Source organism: Nipponia nippon, unplaced genomic scaffold (genome assembly GCF_047370975.1).
Source record: "Nipponia nippon isolate SJK-2023a ecotype South Korea unplaced genomic scaffold, ASM4737097v1 scaffold_8, whole genome shotgun sequence".
NCBI classification, from domain to species: Eukaryota; Metazoa; Chordata; class Aves; order Pelecaniformes; family Threskiornithidae; genus Nipponia; species Nipponia nippon.
The window spans coordinates 1,728,286-1,746,871 of NW_028262402.1; the positions used below are offsets into that span (position 1 = coordinate 1,728,286).

At 40.7% G+C, this 18,586-nt stretch overlaps 1 protein-coding gene across 5 annotated transcripts in view; it reads left to right on the forward strand.

Annotated features, from left to right (window-relative positions):
* The first annotated feature begins 1,153 nt into the window (after positions 1–1,153).
* The window catches only part of SUSD1 (sushi domain containing 1), a 47,427-nt gene continuing 29,994 nt past the window's right edge, over positions 1,154–18,586 (forward strand). For 4 of the 5 annotated variants that reach the window (XM_087742204.1, XM_087742200.1, XM_087742201.1 and 1 more), the window contains exons 1-7: positions 1,154–1,417; positions 3,173–3,304; positions 4,528–4,683; positions 5,333–5,485; positions 6,842–7,018; positions 9,472–9,651; positions 11,654–11,833. In XM_087742204.1, the coding sequence (XP_087598330.1) occupies positions 1,336–1,417; positions 3,173–3,304; positions 4,528–4,683; positions 5,333–5,485; positions 6,842–7,018; positions 9,472–9,651; positions 11,654–11,833 (1,060 nt within the window). In that variant the 5' untranslated portion in view covers positions 1,154–1,335. The remainder of the gene's footprint in view (positions 1,418–3,172; positions 3,305–4,527; positions 4,684–5,332; positions 5,486–6,841; positions 7,019–9,471; positions 9,652–11,653; positions 11,834–18,586) is intronic. The other variant, XM_087742203.1, reaches the window with a different exon arrangement.

Consider the following 18,586-nt stretch of genomic DNA (forward strand, 5'->3'; position numbering starts at 1 on the left):
CTTGCATAAATAAAAGTAAATCAATAAAGCTGATAGTTTTATGAAATTGGGTTTTGTTTCTGTTGAAATCAGACACAGATTGCTTGGTCTTTGTCGTTATAACACAGCAGACACAGCAGTAAAAGATCAGGTTATGTCACTTAAATGCAGTCGTGATGGAGGACTTCACTGTGTTAGCATTAAAGGGCATTCATGTAAAGCCAACATCGCACATGAGCAAAACTTCTTTGCAAAGCTCATTAGGGCATATCAAAGATGCCTAAATCTACATTTGTTTTAGGCTTCACCCATCCATCTCCTTGGCACTCCTCCGTTGTAGTTGTGATAACTGGGCAACTGCATTTGTAGATAAATACAAGTTTATGCCACTTTCTGAAATTCAGGCTCACAGACTTGAATGAGGAGCATGAGCTTTAGGAGGATTACCATTCTACAGCAGAAAACTCTTCAGGCAGTGCTGCTGGTACCAATTAAAAATGAAGGTTTGGGATTCACCTGTACTGCTGTGAAGGCCTACAACGAGAAAGCGTTACCTAGTTTCAAATAGCAAGGGCTGGCGGTGTACAGTTACACAATTTTCATGCATTTGGAGAACTGACGCGCCAACCTCAGGCAAGCTTGCAGGCGGGTCCAGCAGAGCTGTTGAGCAGCTCCCTCTTGTGCGAAGGGGGGACGTGGGCCCCTTCCAGACACGGGGGCCGTGGCATCACCCCAGCAGGCCCGAGGACCTGCCAGTGGCCACCTTTCCTCAACGACATCAGCCAGGAGGTGCCACTCAGTCCCAACAGCATCAGCCAGGAGCTGTCCCGTTTGCTGCCGGGGCAGGAGGGCCCCATGGCGGGCAGGCGGGGAGCGGCACAGCTGCCATGTATACGAACGGGTGTACCTTTCCAGTCGCCTTTCCCAGGAGTCATAAATAACCCTTCCCGCCACTTCTCTTCCCCCCGCCCCGGGGCGAGGGCCGGCAGCTACATGCGGCCGCAGCCCTTATCAGCTCTGCCACTCGCCCGGCCGGGGCAGAGGCGGTGTCCTGGGGAAGGAAAGGGGTTGTGCCAGGGAAGAGGGAAAAAACAAAAAAAAAGAAAGAAAAGAGGGGGTTTTGCGGGCAAGGGCTCTCCGGCCGAGGGAGGAAGGGGGCCTTGCTGGGGGGGAAGCCGGGGGGCCCCGAGGGCGCGGCGGCGGCGATAAGGCGTCCCCGCCCCGCGGGGAGGCAGGCGCCCGGGCAGCGCGACGCCCGGGCCGCGGCCTTTCGCCCTCCCCTCGGGCTCCCCTCCCACCCTACCCCCCGCGGGGAGGCTGCGGAGGCACCGGGGCCGCGGAGGCGGCGGCGCGGACATGAGCCCGGGGGGCGGCCGGGCCCTGGGGCCGCTGTTGCTGCTGCTGCTGGCGCCGCTGCAGTGCGCGGGGCGGCGGCGGGGTAAGGGCCTCGGGCCGTGAGGGCGGCGGCCTTCGGCCGAGGCGGGACAGGCGCGAAGGGGACGGAGGCCGTGGGACGAGGGGAGCGGCGGCGGGAGGACTGCGGGCGGTCGCGGGCGGCGCCAGGCCTGGGTGGGCGCCCCGTCTGGCAGAGGCTGGCGCCCCGGGCTGTGGCGGGGCGACGGCGGCTTCGGCCTCGGCCGGGCGAGGGGGCCTGGCCTGGGCGGGAGCCGCGCCTGCCGGAGCGCCTGGGCAGGACTGAAACCCTGAGGCGGCTTCAGGGCCCGAGTGGAAAACCGTGGGTTGCTAGGGAGAAACAAGGCGTGAAGCTCCATCTCTGGTAGTAAAGGGAGGGAAAAAACCGTTTTTTATCTCCCGGAGCAGCAATCTGAGGAGGATGCTCCCCTGTCTTATCAGAAGATTGAGGTATCATGAGAAAGTTCTTACCGTGGCTGTTTTTAAATTTAATTTTCTGGTCTGCATTGGCTGCCGTTGCATGCCGACGGTTTTTGTTTTCTGTTCTTATTAGGAACACACACCAAAAAAGGTACATAAAAGCACTGAGAATTAGGAGTGGGAGTCTGTGATGCTTCCCGCAAGTCTTAAGGCACTCAGAAATGCACTGAGTAAAACTGAAACACTGTGCGTGTGGAAGGGCCGTTTTATCACACCGATAAATTTGGTGCGTTAAAAAAAGCTGGCTAGAGTGTTCGGCTGCCTTCTTCTTCCAGGTACAGTTATGTGCTCAGACGCCATGTAAAGGCATGCAGAATTTTGTCAGAGCTGCTGTATACACAGTAAGATCCGTGTTCTGTAAGAACCGCGCCATCCTTAGCAATCTTAGCTGTCATAGAAGAGAAAAATTCCATAGTGCTATGTCCAGCATCATGAGAAAACATCAGCATGTGCAGTATTAGTTATTTCTTTAAAAATGTAAAAAGGGTGTAAACATACACATGCTTTGTCTACATTCAAGCCATCCATTCTCGTGTTTATCATTTGGACAGCCAGTGCATGTGTGAAGATAACAAAAAGAGCTTAAAAAATGGAGAGAAATTGACATAATGCACTAAAAGTATGAATACAATTAAGATAATAAGTTCGTATTTTATTCTAATTTCATGTAAATTTATAGCCCTGTCAAATTACAGCAGATTAGGTTGTGTGTCATACACTGCTAAATTACTTCTAATATAAATTTGTTTCTAAAATGACTTGACTTTAAGTCATTTTCCTGCGGCAGCATTCTCAACATCATTTTTATGAATAGCATTTGTACCATATATGTGTTGATGATGTAAGATACAGATAGATTGATAAATAGCCCAAATGCCTATGTGTAAATAATAGAATAAGTGAGGAAACAGAAATCAAGACAAAAGGGAAAGAAAATTAATATGGAGAAAAGATAATAATATTGGATAGTGCTATTTATTGTATGTCTTGTAAGCCTTGCTAGCTGCTGAAAAGCTGTTTTGTTGTCAAAGAATAGATGGACGGAGTAAACTGTTCAGTGTAGTTATTTTGTTTAATCCTTTATGTTTTGGGTTTTTTTATCTTTGGTCTCTGAATACTATGGCTATGGTTTTCCTGCAAGTTTGAAAATGAGGTGGGATGAGATGGGATTTTATTCTATGTGTCTTAATCTGGATTTTATCTCCGCTTTAAATTCTGTGCCAGTTACCTACACCAGACCACCTTTATGGTCCTTTATTAAAAAAAAAAAAAAAGTAATTGCGTCTTTTTGTTCTTAAAGCAATTGTGAAGAGATCAGTTTCAGATGTCTGTGCAACTTGCCACATTCATGCTACCTGTCACCAAATTGAAGGAAAAAGTGTCTGCATCTGTAACTATGGATTTGTAGGCAATGGAAGAACCCATTGTCAAGGTAGGCTGCCTGTTTGTAAAATGGCGAGAAACTGTGTACAGTCCCAAAATGTTCTTTCTCGAGTAATATTATTGAATTCTTCAAAATGCGGTAAGAGCTTTGTCATTTCTTGGCAGAATTTCCAAAACCTGGAATATGTTTTTCCTTTTTCTTTTTTTTTCCCCCTCTAACGGCTAGCCATGAGCTGTACTTTACTTGTACTTGATGTAAGTATTGTTTTGTACTTAGTTGCTTAACTGTTTTATTCAGTTTCTGCTATATAATGAAGGATTTAAATTAATTTTGTCTTAGAAAATGTAGGGTTTTATCAAACATTTACTTTTTAAATAGAATGTATTGGAATGGTTTATTTAATATATTTTGTCCTAGCTTCAGCAAAAAAAAATTAAATATGGTGGGCTTCACTTTATTTTTATTTTCAACCTATGCACCATTGAACTGAAAACTAGACAATAAAACTGACAATTAAAATTAGCGCTTTTTTGCTGATTTTTCCAGTTATCTCGTGTTACTGGGTAACTAAAAATTAATTTCATAAGTTGAAGGTCTGTTCTTAATAACAGTGTGCATATAAACACGGATTTCTTAAGTACAAATGTCTGTTACATGCAAAGTGTTCTTTAGCGTTGTTTTATTACTGTAGCTGGTAGTGTCCTTTTAATATTATCTCATACATGATAAATCAATACGTGAATCAAAGGATGGTGTCAGATGCTGTGTCTGAGTGTATGTAATAGCTTGCCACTGCTTAAAGGAGAAGGTCCTCCACCTCTGATCTCCTCCCCTCCCGTCTCTTCTCCTTCCTTCACAAGCACTGGCACATGCTGGGCCCTGCACAGGGTTCAGTTATTCCTCGTTGTGGGAGAAGATCAGCTGCCTCTTTTGCCATGTTAATTCTCCGCCAGTTGAGTGAGTTGGGTGAGATCAGCAGAAGCTCCATCAAGTGCTGCAGCCAGTGCATGCTGTAAGGAGGGGCAGGGCCCTCTGGTTTCAACATCTCTTAGATCAACTCAAGCTGTGTCATGAAACTTTATTCACAGTTTCATCCGGGGACAGCAACCTCTGTTGGTCTAAATACTCCAGCTTACTAGCAGGGTTTACATGCCAAATAACTTAGAAAGAAAAACAGTAAGGGGCAGTCTGGTTACACAAGAATGAGTGAGGAGGGAAGGACATTCTGTTTTTCTTAATCTCTCTCTGATGTGTTTTAAATGTGCTGACAGATAAAGATGAATGCCAGATTGGAGCCAGCAAGATCTGTGGAAATCATACACTGTGTCATAATACACATGGAAGTTTTTACTGTGTTTGCCTTGATGGATACCGAGCCTCCAACAACAACAAGACATTTATTCCCAATGATGGCACGAACTGTACAGGTAGACATCACAAAGAATCTTGACCACCAGGAATTCAGAACTTAATTTCCTACTACACAAATCTTTTTTTCCCATCACTTCAGAGCTTATTTTCTAAAACTATATTGGAGCACTTTCTGCTGTGGATGCAAACACTTATTTAATATCTAAATTCTAACAGCTATGAATTAGTTCCATTTTACATTCTTTGCTGTGTTAGAAATCATTGCTTCACAGTCACATTCAAGCAGTAATCTTTCCAGAAGAAGCAGCTAGATTAAAGAAAATGATACTTGTCTTTCCCTCAGAATGTCATATTTGTGCTTAGTGTAGAATATTAGCCAGTTCCTTGTTACAGTAATGAACTGTTGTAACTGATTGAGATACTTGCAGGTAAGGGAATTTTCTGGGATTGTTGTAGAAGGAGATAACATTGGAAACTATTTGTCAGGTAAAACAGAAACACTTTGAAAGATAGCTACAAAATTGAGTCTCCCTTCTGGATACTTGAACACTAGGCACTGTTAAGCTCCTTTGTTTCCCAGACGAGCCGTCAGAAGCTATGTAAAACCCTTCGTGGAATGCTGTATTTGTTTTAAGCTTGGGTCCTACATTAATTAATTAAAAAAATACTGTTATAAAGTGCATATATTTTTATCTGAATTTTTAGATATAGATGAATGTGAGGAGTCTGGGCTGTGTGGTCACAATGCAAGATGCGTGAATACTGAAGGAAGCTACAAGTGTTACTGCAATGATGGTTATAAATTAGAAAATGGAGAGCATTTTTTTCATCCAGATGGTAACATAGTTTCATGCAAAGGTGAGAGTCTTTGGATGCTCTTTTTGTTAGCAGATAAAAATCAGATCTTATGTGATGATAGTGGTGCCTGCTCTGACCTGTGCTTTTGAGTCTGCAGGGCAGAAGCCCTCTCCGTGGACTTTGCCTGCTGAACGATTTTTTCTTTTCTTCTTGGGTTCAGTTTGTTCCAATGATGTCTGGATGGTAGAGTCTACACCGGGTATGATTTTTACAGGCTCTCAGCAGTGGTTCAGGTGTGCAGGGTCAGAGAAGCTTAATAATGCCATGAAGGTGATGTAGTTAGTTTCTGAATAGGAAGGAAGTGTGGTATAAGGCACTTGCTTATATAATCATACTGGATGAAGGGGAAGGGAAGCGAGGATAAATAGCGGGTAAGAGAGGTCAGATGAATGAAACAAACCTAGGGGAGAGGCATAACAAAGTAATAGTTTAGCTGTTTATTACATGCTGTGCCACCTGCAAAAATAAACTGTTCTATTTATCCTGCCATTAAAAAAAAATTTCAGTTTGAAACCATTCCTGCTTTCCTCTCTAGTGTAGGTTTTCACAGATGCAAAGCGCTAGCAGTGTAAGCTGTGGCTGTCAGAGTATGTAATGAACCCAGGCATCCCAGGTGGAAGAAACTGCCTCAATTATATCCAGCTCTCATTTCTGAATTATTGCAAGAACTGTCAGTGAAGCTCACTGCCTGTGGTTTGTCCAGTGTTTCCGACTGGAGCGCTCCACTTCATTTTGCCAGAATTGCTGATAATGCCGCTTATCTCACCGACTTCCCCCCTCACATGCTGTGGTAAAGTAGTGTGTCCGTACTGACTGCGTCGCTTGCGGAGTCAGGCAAGGGAGCCCTGTCAAGCAGCTGTGCTGAAGGAATGTAGCTTTTCTGTGCAGGCTGTTTCAGTGAGATGGGGGAATTGAGGGGCAGACCATTTCATTTCAGCCTATCTGCAGTGCTTCGCCTTTCCGACGCACAGGGAAATAAAGCTGTGCATTGGGGCCATTTCCAGTGTGCCATTTTTCCAATGTGCGTTTTCCTCTGGTGTTGAAGGATCATTCAGCCATTGCTGTAGCAAGACTGGCACATGCAAAGCACCATCACGTTGCAGTATCTCCTCTTTGGTGTTGTGAATGACTCCAGCTGTATGTTAATAAAGATGTAGCTCAGTACCTGGATCACCGTGTTCCTTCAACCGTGGCCAGTACAACTCTTCAACTCTAATCTTCTACTCCTTTGGCGACCCCTCAGATTCATCAGATTGGGTGTATTTTGTGATGTGACCATCCAGTTCAGCTCATCTTAAAGTGGTCGTGTGTTGTGATTTTTGTACTGTGAGATCTTGTAACACAATCTCTTTGCAGAAATTGGATGTAGTTCCCCTCCTGAAATGAAGCATGGCTACATTGTGGGGAACTACAGCTTGCTACCAGGAAGTGCGGTTCATTATGAATGTAAAGAAGGATTTTACAGCAACGAGGGAAAGTTATCATATTGCACTGCGAATGCAACTTGGGAACCTGCCACTTTAAGCTGTAAAGGTGAAAAGAGTCTTAAATCTTTCTTAAATTCTTCATTAAGGGGATTTATGCATGGTGAAGTGTGTTTGTGAAAGACAGTAGACTGTTTCCTCAATCTGAAGGATAATTTTTCAAGATCTGACTACTTGCAAAAAAAAAAGAAAAGGACAGGTTATAAAATTGTTCCACCTCTTCTTGTTAAGTGGTATGACATTTTCGATGCTAATCCTCACATTTTTACAGGAACCGCAACGTATGCTTGTGCCTGTGAACCAAAGCCAACTAGATTTCTGTAGCATTTAATGGGAAAGGCCACTGAGTTGGAAGCCATCAGTGACCTATCATGAAAAGAACAATTTTTCTGATAGCTTGTGAAGTTTTTTCCTAAGGTTGACTGTAGATGCAAAAAAGAGGCATCATACCACCCCACATCTCTGGATAGTCTTCATGATTTTAAGAGCATTTGTGCACGAGCAAACACTTTCAGATCTCTGAAGTGTAAAGTTTCCCGTGAGCATCTTTGAAACTTCCACTTGCTTGGGTGTTCTAATCACCCATTCTGTTGAAATATCACTGCGTACAAGTGCAGGATTTTGTGTTCCTGTGAGTAGTTAGAAAGTCTGTATGTTAGTTACATGACATTTGAAGTGCTAGCTAACAGAAACTACACTGTGCATAATAGTTCTATAGGGGAGAATTGTCATCCTGAAAATTATCACTCAGTGAGACAAGTTCCTTCTTTCAAAATACAAAAGCCCTCTTGGTTTCTAATTCTTTCTCCTTTTTTTTTTTTCTTTGAGAGTGGATAGAAATGTAATGTTTGTATGTGTGTCTATGGGAAGTGAATAAATTAGTATAAGGATGCTACATCAGTGTGGTTGGGAAAAGTGAAATATTAAATACCACTAGAAAATTCGTAAGAAAGAAAAGATAAAACAATTTAATACTAAACTATTGGCATCAAAAATAAAACAATTGAAATAACATTTTTCCCCAAAAATAAATAAAGGCCAATGAATTTGAAAACAGAAAAGGAAGTGCCCAAGGTCTCAAGAGGTCCCTAAAGAAAGCTTGTGGAATGCAGTCCTTGTGGGTTGTTCATACATTTGTTTTGTATTACTATCTTTCAGTGATTGCTTTTTCATGTGATTTTTTTAATTTCTGCAATCACACAGTAGGTTGGGTTGGATTTTCTGAGCACATCTCTCATGGTTAGTTGAAATAAAATACATCAAACGCCAAGAAACAGACCATGAGTCTGAAATGACAAACTTATTTCCCCTTTGTATTGCAAGCTCTTTTCCTGGATTTCAGTTAGGACTTCTGTTTTTGTAAAACCAGCAAGTCTGATTTTTTTTTTTAATGTTAATAAAGGCATCTTTAAATAATTCTTTAAAATCTGAGAGTTTCCCTGGTAAGTCTTTATCGCTAATTTAAGAAATTCTCCTGGCCAGGTGTAATGTCCTCTTTTTCAGGAAAATCAGTAAGTTTGCCTTTTGTCTTCCTTCCTGTGGTAATTTAGGAGTTTAGTTTATATAGTTGTGGTGAAACTGACCATTGAAGGTAGGTCAAACTTGGTAAGATGTGTAACCTAACACCAGAGTACTGTAAGTGGAGCAGATCCCCCTTTTTTAATTTAAATATAAGCATATGGATGTAGTATGTCTTTGAAGAGTATAGCTTCCCTTGAATATTAATAAAAGAATTGTCTTAAGATGAAAAATCAGATAGTTTAATTGGAAGATATGATGTACATGAAGAGGTGTAGTTAAACTGTTGAATGTGAGTGTTGTGTTATGCTAAAATTAAAGCCTTTTAGGTGGTTGCTTACCTTAGAAAATGGGCATTCTATCAAATTGGTTTTTGTGCTACTTGACATCTCTATTCTATGCATTTGTAAATGACAACTTGGTGTGTTTGTGAATAGAGCAACTATTACAATGCATTTCAAACACCATGTAGACTCTTGCTTTAACAGGAAACTTTTGTGTTTTATGTTGTAACCTTTTCTGTGGTCTTGCATTTCTCTGGTCCTTGTGCACTTTCTAAAATTTTCCTTCCTAGAGGCAGTTTCTGCTCATCTGCCTGCCTCTGACTATTGCTCACCTGCAAATGGTATAGAACCGGCTTGCCACCTGTAATTGGGTTTGTAAAAGCAGGAGAATCTTAAAGATTAAAAAAACCCCAGGACATTTCTTGCATACTAGCACCTAGGCTGAGGAAGGTGTCGAAGATTTAGCATGCCGTATTGAGAGAAAGGCAGAAAGAAGTCCTTTTATTTGGAAGCAGCTCTAGAGTAGCTGCAGCACTCTTGGTCACAGCAGGGATATCGCAGAGGACGTGAGGGAGTGTTGGATTACCACAGGAGAAGAGGGTTAGTTGATAACAATGAAAGAAATACTCACGGGAGTGCAGCTGGCATTACCTCTACTGCTTGACTAACAAGTTTATCTTCCTCTTTCTTCCTCTCCTAGGTGTGGATTGTGGGTTTCCACCTTCTGTTTTAAATGCACGTCCAGCATCTCTAAGTGGGACCACGTACGGAAGTGAAGTTACTTACAATTGTGTTCATGGTTACTTTATTGCAAGCGGCAATCAGACTGCAGTCTGCAATGCTAGAGGGCAGTGGGATCGTACTGATTTGGTGTGCAAAGGTAAATCAAATCTGCCTTCAGACTTATTTAGCATATTGTTTGAGCCACCATAATACACAGGAGTCATCAAATAGAGACATCCTCTTTGGGCATTCAGTTTACACAGTCTTCTGGCATATGAAGTTCAGTCACAAAACAAAAGCCATATATTAAATGGAATTTTTTATCTGTGTTGCTAATGACGTTGCAATTAACTGTTAAAAATTAACATTCTAAGGACAAAATCCCAATGCATGTCAGGCACGGGGATTTCCATGAGTTGAAAATTCAGCCTAAATTGCTGCCATTTTTCTACCTCAGTACCTACACTGTGGTTGAAGTCACTACTCAGAAATTGAACCAGTATTAGCAGTTAGCATCCCCTTAAAATTCCCATATTTGGACAGCTTCCAGTTGTAAACTATGATTGCTCAAGCATGCTGTTGTTATTTGATATGCGTCATAAATCCCTTTTGTTACTATGGTTTGGAAGAACATAACCTAACAAGTTCCTTGATAAGAAGAAACACAAAAGCACATTGAAAAGCATTTTGCCCAACAGAATATCTAGTGTATTGTTACTCTGAGCTCATATTGTTAAGTAGTGTCACCTCAGGATAATTACAGTCTTTTAGTCAGTTTTTACATTGGCACAACTTCACTTTTCCATTCACTGAATGATTAATACCTTTTCAGCTTGATCCAGCAGGACTGAGTCTTCTGTTCATTCAAAAAAATTACTCCATTTTATTGCAGTGTACCATGTCTATGTTATAACCACTCTCTACTTTTAGGATCTTCTTTAATATTCTTATTGTGGGTCACCAGTCTACACAGAAACGTAGTTCTGCATTTCTGCTTTTCAGTCTGATTACAGGATGACCATCAGCAGATAGCTGGAGTTAGGCAGCAGTAATTTTTGTATCTCATCACATACTGTCCTTCTATAAGTTAAGCATATTCCTTGCATGCGCATTAGTTATTCTAAAGTTTGTTCTAATGATTTATAATAGATACATACATTCATACTCATTGGGATATGAAAAGGAAGGTAGTCATGATGGTGGATGTATTGCCCATTGCAATACATATGTTTAACTTCTCCTTTAAAGGTTGTAGAGGTAATGATTCTATATACTTTGTTTTTTACTTCTTTGTTTTCCTTTTTTTGAGTAGAATTTCAGAATTGCTTAAGATTATTTATTGAACAGTTTTAAAAGCACTTGTTTTCTGCATATAAGCTTTAGTGAAGGTAAAATTTTAATTCTTACATTGTTTACTTCTTATAAACGAAGTGATGCAGAATCTTTTATTGGGGTGTAACGTTCATTGTGGATTTGAAAGGGAATTTTAACCCTAAATAATATTCTTCCCTTGATTTGATGTTCACTCTTTATTCTTTTTTGTTCCCTAATTTTATTATGAAGCCCCTGAAAGCAACTGAGCAAATGAATTAATGTATAAGTTCATTACCCCAGCTCTCTACTTATCTCTAAAGTGGTCTGAATAATCCATCAAATTTTCCCCAGAAGTGCTCTTTCTGCTTAGCTGTAGCAGCTTCTCTGTTTTTCAAAGCTTGAATTAAATCCCCTGACAAAGGAACATAACCTTCTTGATGCTGTTCTTCCATGTCACTCCTTGGACCGTGCGTTGTTTTTCAGATCTATTGTTACTTATGATAGGTAAAATAAAGGAATAAATAGCACGTGGGGGATAAGACGGTGTTGTGGGAAGACAGATCCACTTGTAAAAATTTACTTAGAGATCCTTGTTCTCCATTTCTAAACAGGACACTCTTCTATTTTATGGTTCATCTTGAGGGACATATGCCCCACTCTGCTAGAAAGTCTCCACTCACAAGATTCCGGGTTCTAAATGGCTGGTCTGACTTCTAGAAATCACTAGGAAGTGAAAAAAAGTGAAGTGTTGCTCGCTGGGACAATTAATCTCTCTTCCTTAAACACTTTGATATGCCTTGTCTGTTTTAATTTTCAGGTTTTGTTACCTTGTTTTTCTGTTTCAGAAATAGACTGTGGCAAACCTTTGCTGATTCCACACACAGAAATGATGTGGCACAACTCTACCACTCTATGGAGCAGAGTGTACTATCAGTGTAAAGAAGGATATTATTTTAATGGAGACAGGAATTTTTCAGAATGCACAATAGATCAGTCATGGGAGAATATTACAGACATATGCAAAGGTAAATATTACTGTAGGAAGTTGCTGTGGGGTGTGCTATTTAAATAGTTTCTCATTCCTGTTCTGAAGGTAGGAACAGGAGGAAGGATGAAGGCAAGAAATACCTTTCTAATTTATGATGTAGGGAACATAGTGGTACTTTTGGATGGAAAGGTCATGGAAGAGAATATTAACTGTGCAACAGTTTCTAGTGGATGCCACGGATCTGTCTGTAGCTGCCTTGCTTTTTATTTCAAACAGAAAGGGACTAATGCAACTGGAGTTTCGTTGCTGCACTGAGAACCTTCAGCTTTAAAAGGCAGGGGAACATCACCAGATGAGCAGAAGGCATTTAACGACGTTTTGTTGTGGGCCTAATACTGTAAAGTGCACTGCGATGAAAGTTGGGGCAATGGAATTCAAAACCCCTTTTTTTTTTATTCTCTCATAATACCCAAAGTAAAATTTGTTCATGGTTGCCTTTCCAGCCTAGATGTAGTTGTCTGAATTTCAGTCCAGAAGGATTTTCTTAGAAAAGAATGAGTTCTAAGAAGGGAGATCTGTAATGAAGGTGCTGTCATACTGTGGGCTTGAAGACAGGATTTACTGACATTTTAATAATAGCAAAAAAATGGCAGATGTTTTGGACTATGGCTGTTGTGCCTCTTAGTGTTCTTCTGTGTCCTTAGAAAGAGGTGTCACAAGATACGACTGTCCATCTCTTGTTCTTAAGTAGCAGTGCTGTCTTTTGCAGATGGTAATGTTCCTGTAGCTTTGTAACATCCACATGTTTTTCAAAAGGACTGGAAGTGTGACTTTGACTGCTACCACTTCACAGACCAAGCCTTTACACAGAGGGTTGCCACTTTTGATGCCTCTCATGCCTCACTTGGTGTCTTGAGCATTTGCTGCAAATATAAAGCATGTGACGTCAAATAAAATGAACATGCAGAAAAGCAGTTCTTTCGTTTTTTGTAGTGCCCTAATAAAAATGGAACTGCTGTTGTTAGAAGTTATAATTCATATTTCATTTAGGCAATTTGCATAGCTGTTCTTTCTGAATTGGTTTTGAAGCCAGCATTATGTAGAGTGGCTAAGTTAATCAGGTGTGTCAGTCTTTGCAATGCCAAGAGTTCCGTCTTGAGTGCTCTGAAACTTTGAAGGGCCTGAACCTGCAGGCTGCACTCACAGGATTACCATGGATTTCAGCAAGAGCTTTGCCAGAGGCAAAAATGTAGACTCCAGCTCTGGCCGTTGGATCAGAGGGCCAAAAAAGTCAGAGTTATGGTCAAGTAGAATGGAAAAAAAACTTTTAAAAAATAGCCTAACTAGTCCAGGCTCCTTTGAAAAAAAAAGTCATGAATAGGAAATTAGAACAAAGGTCTTCAGCTTCTTAACTTCTACATTTTTTATACTTACTGGAGGTAACAAATGGTTTGCAAATGAAAGGAAATTTCTGTTTCAGTAACGATACCTTTCAGGTGTATATGATCTTAAGGGTGTGTGTAATTAATCAGTAATTCCCATTAAGGTGAGAGAAAATCATGTACCATTCCAAAATAATTTAGAATAGAAGTCAGAAAACCATTTGTCTTTTCTGTACTGCCTGAAAAACCTCATTAGAAGTAAGGAAGTTAAGAATTTCCCCTGAGCATGTTCCCTTTGGCAGATAATCACTTCTTCATTTCTTAGGCAGTGATTGCTATGGAATGCCTTTATTGGCGTTGTCTATTGCGTTGTCTGTTGGGGTATATAGTAAATATGTGTGTGTGTGTGTGTATGTATATGTAAGTACCTTTAATAGTAGCTGGTTTAAATATTAAAAAATTGCTTAAAAAAATGAATTTTACTGAGAGATGATGATTGGATTAAGCCATCAGCAGTGAAGTCTGGCAATAGTCAGCTGGATTACAGTCTTCCTTACCCAACCCTTGATTTGTATACCTAAATTCAAGAGACTAAAGTGCAGAGAACATACCGGCAATTAAATACCTGCTGTCCAGTGTGCTCAGTGTGAGTCTGGACATCCTGTACAGCTTGTCCTGGAAGAACTTTTTTCCCTGCAGAGTAGGAATGCGTGGTTTCATTTATTTTCATTGCAGCAATGGTGCGCTGTTATTCCAGGCCACATTCCGTTCAGTTCTGGTGAGATTTCATGGCAAATCTGGGAAGTTTTTTTCAGAGTGAAAACAAGATCCCCTTGTGGGAATAATGTTTCAGTTTGTTTCAGGGAAGGGTTTTGGCTATAAAGCGCTATAGCATGCAGTGGTGGAATCCAAGGTAGTCTGGAACAAGAAGCTCAGTTTTCCCGTTGTGAGTTTGAGGAGAAATTGTCAACCTGAGCTTTTTTGGTAGTAATATTCATCTTACCAAGAGACATTGTTCTGGGTGTGGGCTCAAAATGGGAGATAAGGTAACGTGAGACTTACAGTTGCATTTTTTGGTAAAGTGAAAAGTATGAAACAAAGCCTTCTCACTCATGTTTTTCTTTTTGAGTGGATTCCACAGATAAGGTGGGTTTTTTATTTATCATGGCTGTAAGAAGGCCAGAAAAAAGGTGATTTGTGCCTTGGCTGTCTATCTGAGATGCTTATTCCTAAATCTGCGCTTGCAAACGGCACAGTGTGCAATGTATATTGTAAGCTGTTACCAAGCCCATGAAGAGTATTATTTTGAGAAGGGCAGGGAGAAGAACTGGAGCGTGTCTGAAATGAAAATGTGTAAATGAGTTGGTTTTGTCTTTCATTGAGCTTGGATACAAATGTTTGATAGTAAAATGTCAGGAAGGGCTAACATACATGCTGAATTAAAATCTTTTCCCCTTATAATATGTGTGGATTGCATATGTGCATGCATGTACACACATACACACATGCAGAGCTTAACTTTTGAGAACTTATTTCTTGGGCACCCAGGGAAAGTTAAGATGAATTATGGTGAATAGGGTGCTTACAGGGTTCCCTTGCTCTTAATACCATGTGCAACTCTAAAACTTTTTTTGGTACTTTTCCCAGTCATCTTCACAGTTATGAAGAGGTCAGTTCATGCACAAAAAGGGCAGTGTCTGATGCAGTTTTCTGTGTTTTTTGGACAATTGCTAGGGATATTTTGGAGGGAAATAGTCCCTTTATCTACTGCAGCTCTCTTTGTCCTGTTTGCAGAGTCCTTCCTTCTACTATTCATCAAGCTTTTTCCAATTTCCCAATCCCAAATCCTAGAGATACCGTTGTCATGAAGAGCATTTTCACAGTATCTGATCTATCCTTTCTGTAACGGTTGGCTCTAGTCCCAGCTATAAGCACATAGGCTGGGTTGGCTGCTGCTCATTATTCTGATCCTAGAAAAATCCTCTAGAAAACTCCTTCTCTATGTCTGTTTTATTTGGAGATTGTTAGTATTCAGTGTGTTTAGCGTCTATTGGTATGGGTAGCAACAATATGGTCTCTTAAGAAAGACAAACAGTTTGTCCAATTTCCTTATTTTTATCCAAGGAAAAGAAAATACAAGTCTGCATTAAAGAATAACATCTCAGTATTTAAATAAGTGTCCAGTATCACTATTCACTATATTATTAGAAATGCATTTATTAAAGTGTTTTTTGACGTATTAAGTGAAATACTGTCCTTGCAAAAGAAGCAACTGCTGCATGTAGGTGGGAAAAGTCCATGGATATGTAAAAAGGCTGCAGGAGGGAGTGAATCTGACCTGCGTGGAAAGGTAATACGCGTTATTGGTAAAGCATTCCAAAACTCGGGCAGTGGGAAACAGCTGTTGTAGTCAAAAGGGAAAATTGACGTCTGTGTCCCTTTAATGCCGAGTCTGACAGCACAGTAATCTTACTGGTCAGTTGAGAGCCTTCCAAAGTAGTGTTAGGCGGTAGGGGCTGTCAGCAGATCGTAGGCTTCATGTGCGTGGTGTATAGAGGAAAAGATCATCCAGTCCCAATGTATTGTGAACCTGGAACTCAAACAGGGAAAAAAATCATTCTTCACACTAGTGCACATGCTCTCTGATCCTGAGCTTGGAGCTTCTGTGTCATAACCTTTTGCGTTCATGCTCTTTTTTACATTACCTCTAACTAAATGCAATGTGAACTGTCCATCTTCCACTAAAGGTTAATTTTCTCTTTTAGAATGCTTCATTTTTCTGTGTTGTGACTCACCATTCACAAGCAGAGTTTAGCTGCACGTCTTGACCTCTGGAGATTTTGTTGAGATAATCATGTGGAACTTGGGTATTATGGTAGTGAGGAGTACCTTCAAAGCATCAAGAGAATAAGGTGTTAGTTGGTTTTGAGCCATTTCCCAGAGAATAGGTGTTGCACGCCAGAACTGAAAATCCTAACGGCTCCTAAGAGGAGCAAGGATACTTGCTAAATACATGCTTCAGAGATTTGAAGGTTTAGAAGGAAGAGTGGTTTGATGAATCAGTCCAGAGAAGGCATAGCAGTTTGTCTATGCTGTGCACTTTAAAACATTGCAGAAGAGGAAAAGAATACTTTTATAATGCAAAAAAAGGCCATGTTGGATGGGGCCCTGAGCAACTTGGTCTAGTGGGTGGCGTCCCTGCCCATGGTTAGATGATCTTTAAGGTCCCTTCCAGCCCAAGCCATTCTATGATTCTATGGAAAAAAAAAAAAAAAGTGAAATCTGAATCCAGTCTGGAATAAACAGAACAGGGTCATCCTTTACATGTCATTTAACTGTAGACCTATAGCAAACATAATTTCCATGCAACTGAGAGGTTCTAGTTACTCTCTTTTTAATCCAGAGTTGTTTTCCCTTTGCTTTCACTTTCCCTTCTCCTATGCTTTATCCCTATTCCCAGTGACTGATTTACCCTCTAGCTGGGGGAAATCTCTCTGGGGTGTTAGTTTTTACATCCTCACTTGTACAATAAGAGATGATACAGAAAGGCAGCTGGAATGTTTCTGTGGTGGCAGCGTCAGTAATTTCCACACAACAATGAATGTCACACTGCTAGTTTTTATTCCCAACCATGTGTAAATAATTCATGTCAACAGTTATGAGCTTAATAGAAAAAGTGTCACTCACATCTGTGGGCATTGATTCAAAACCCGTGGTTCTGTAGGAAGAAGAACCCCATCAAACAATTAGGATAATTATAGTCATCAATGAAAAGGATCTGATTGGTCTGAGTTCTTATAAAGGCCTAATTTGGTATGTTAAATCCAGATGTGGTAATCTGGTAATTTCTTTAATTGTCTGGAAAAACACAGGTGGAGCCTGTGCTACTTGGTGCTACTTGGATCAAAGTGATGCAACCCAGTGACAATTGAAACAAACAAACAAAAGTGTAGCTTTTTGCAGGGCTATTTAGGCTTTTGTTAGTTTGTTTGTTTGAAACCAAATTAATAATTAGCCAGTTTGTGATGAAAAATACCAGTCTCCAGTGTGGGGAACCTCTTTCAGTTGTGGAGTAGATCACGTGCATTTCTAATCCCAGCCGATCTAATCCTGTCTAGTCTGACACCCTTGATTGATACATCTTTCCTTTGTAAGTATGCTCACAGTTGCATCTCTTACGTTTTTGTAAGTCTGGTTAAATACATGAATTACTCTGCTCCTGATTGTCTCCCGGTAACATTTTTAGACCAAAGGAAGCAGTAAATCATTAGCTATCTGTCTGCTCCTTCTTGCATGGCTGTCTCTGCCTACAGGTTTGCTGTTTCTTTGTGGATTTCCTCTGTGTAAAGTTTGGGGCTGAAGGGGATAACCTGCTGAAATTCTGCAATCCTAGTTAAACTGGAAGCAAGTATATTACTTAAAATGTGAAAAACTCATAAAAACTTCTCATGCTACCCTAAAAGGTATAAACACTGAAGATATGTCTTTGTAAAATAAATTCCATGTATACTTGCGAAAGCTACTGTGCAAGAGAAGTTTGCCTGCAGGCTATGGAACAGGTGCCTTGAAGCAGTCTGAGCATAAGTTCTCTTTGTAGTGTTGGTTGCTCTCATTTCATTTCTGTGTCTGAACGTATGTGTGGTGCATGTTAGTAGCAGATGGCATTTGCAGCATCATTCACAGTTTTCACAGAATTTAACAGGCAAAACATAAAAAAAAAAGCTAGTATTTGGATTTTTTATTTCCCCTAAATTGCATGTGTGTATGGGGATTGGTGGGAAGAACTCTAAGTGAATTTGCATGTGTGGATGCTCTTTTAGCTAGTTTCAGAAGATGAAATGTCAGATTGGAGCTGGTTCTATCTGCTTTCTGGTAAATACTGTTCTTTCGTGCAAGTTCAAAAATACTTCACTGATAAGATGTATCTCGAGCTGAGGTCTGTGGTAGTCAAGTGCTCCTTCAGCTGAGGACTATGGGATTGTATATGTGGAAGAAGTCATGTGGTTTTAATGACTGTTTAGACATAGAGTTGTGTGTTAGGATTTTTTCCTGAATCAGCAAACAGTAACACTGAGTACTGGGACCTGAACTCGCAGAGGCTGATAAGCAAACGATTAAGGTTGGTCCTCACAGCACAGGGTTAAGGCAGAAGAGCATGACAGTACAGCCATTTATGCACTGGCTGTAATTACTATGAAGATTTTCCCCCACACTCAAGCACAGAGAGAGGACCTCTTGCCTAGCAGATCTTTTAAAAGTGGAGTAAAGACGACTGAGACCTTCACTCCTTGTTTTCCTTCTTAGAATTAATTTCTCTGGCTTTCTTGATGATTTCTCCCCCTCAGACACTCACTGGCTCTGTTGAATCACTTTGTTGCTCACTTTTCGTATTCTGCCATTTGTGTTCC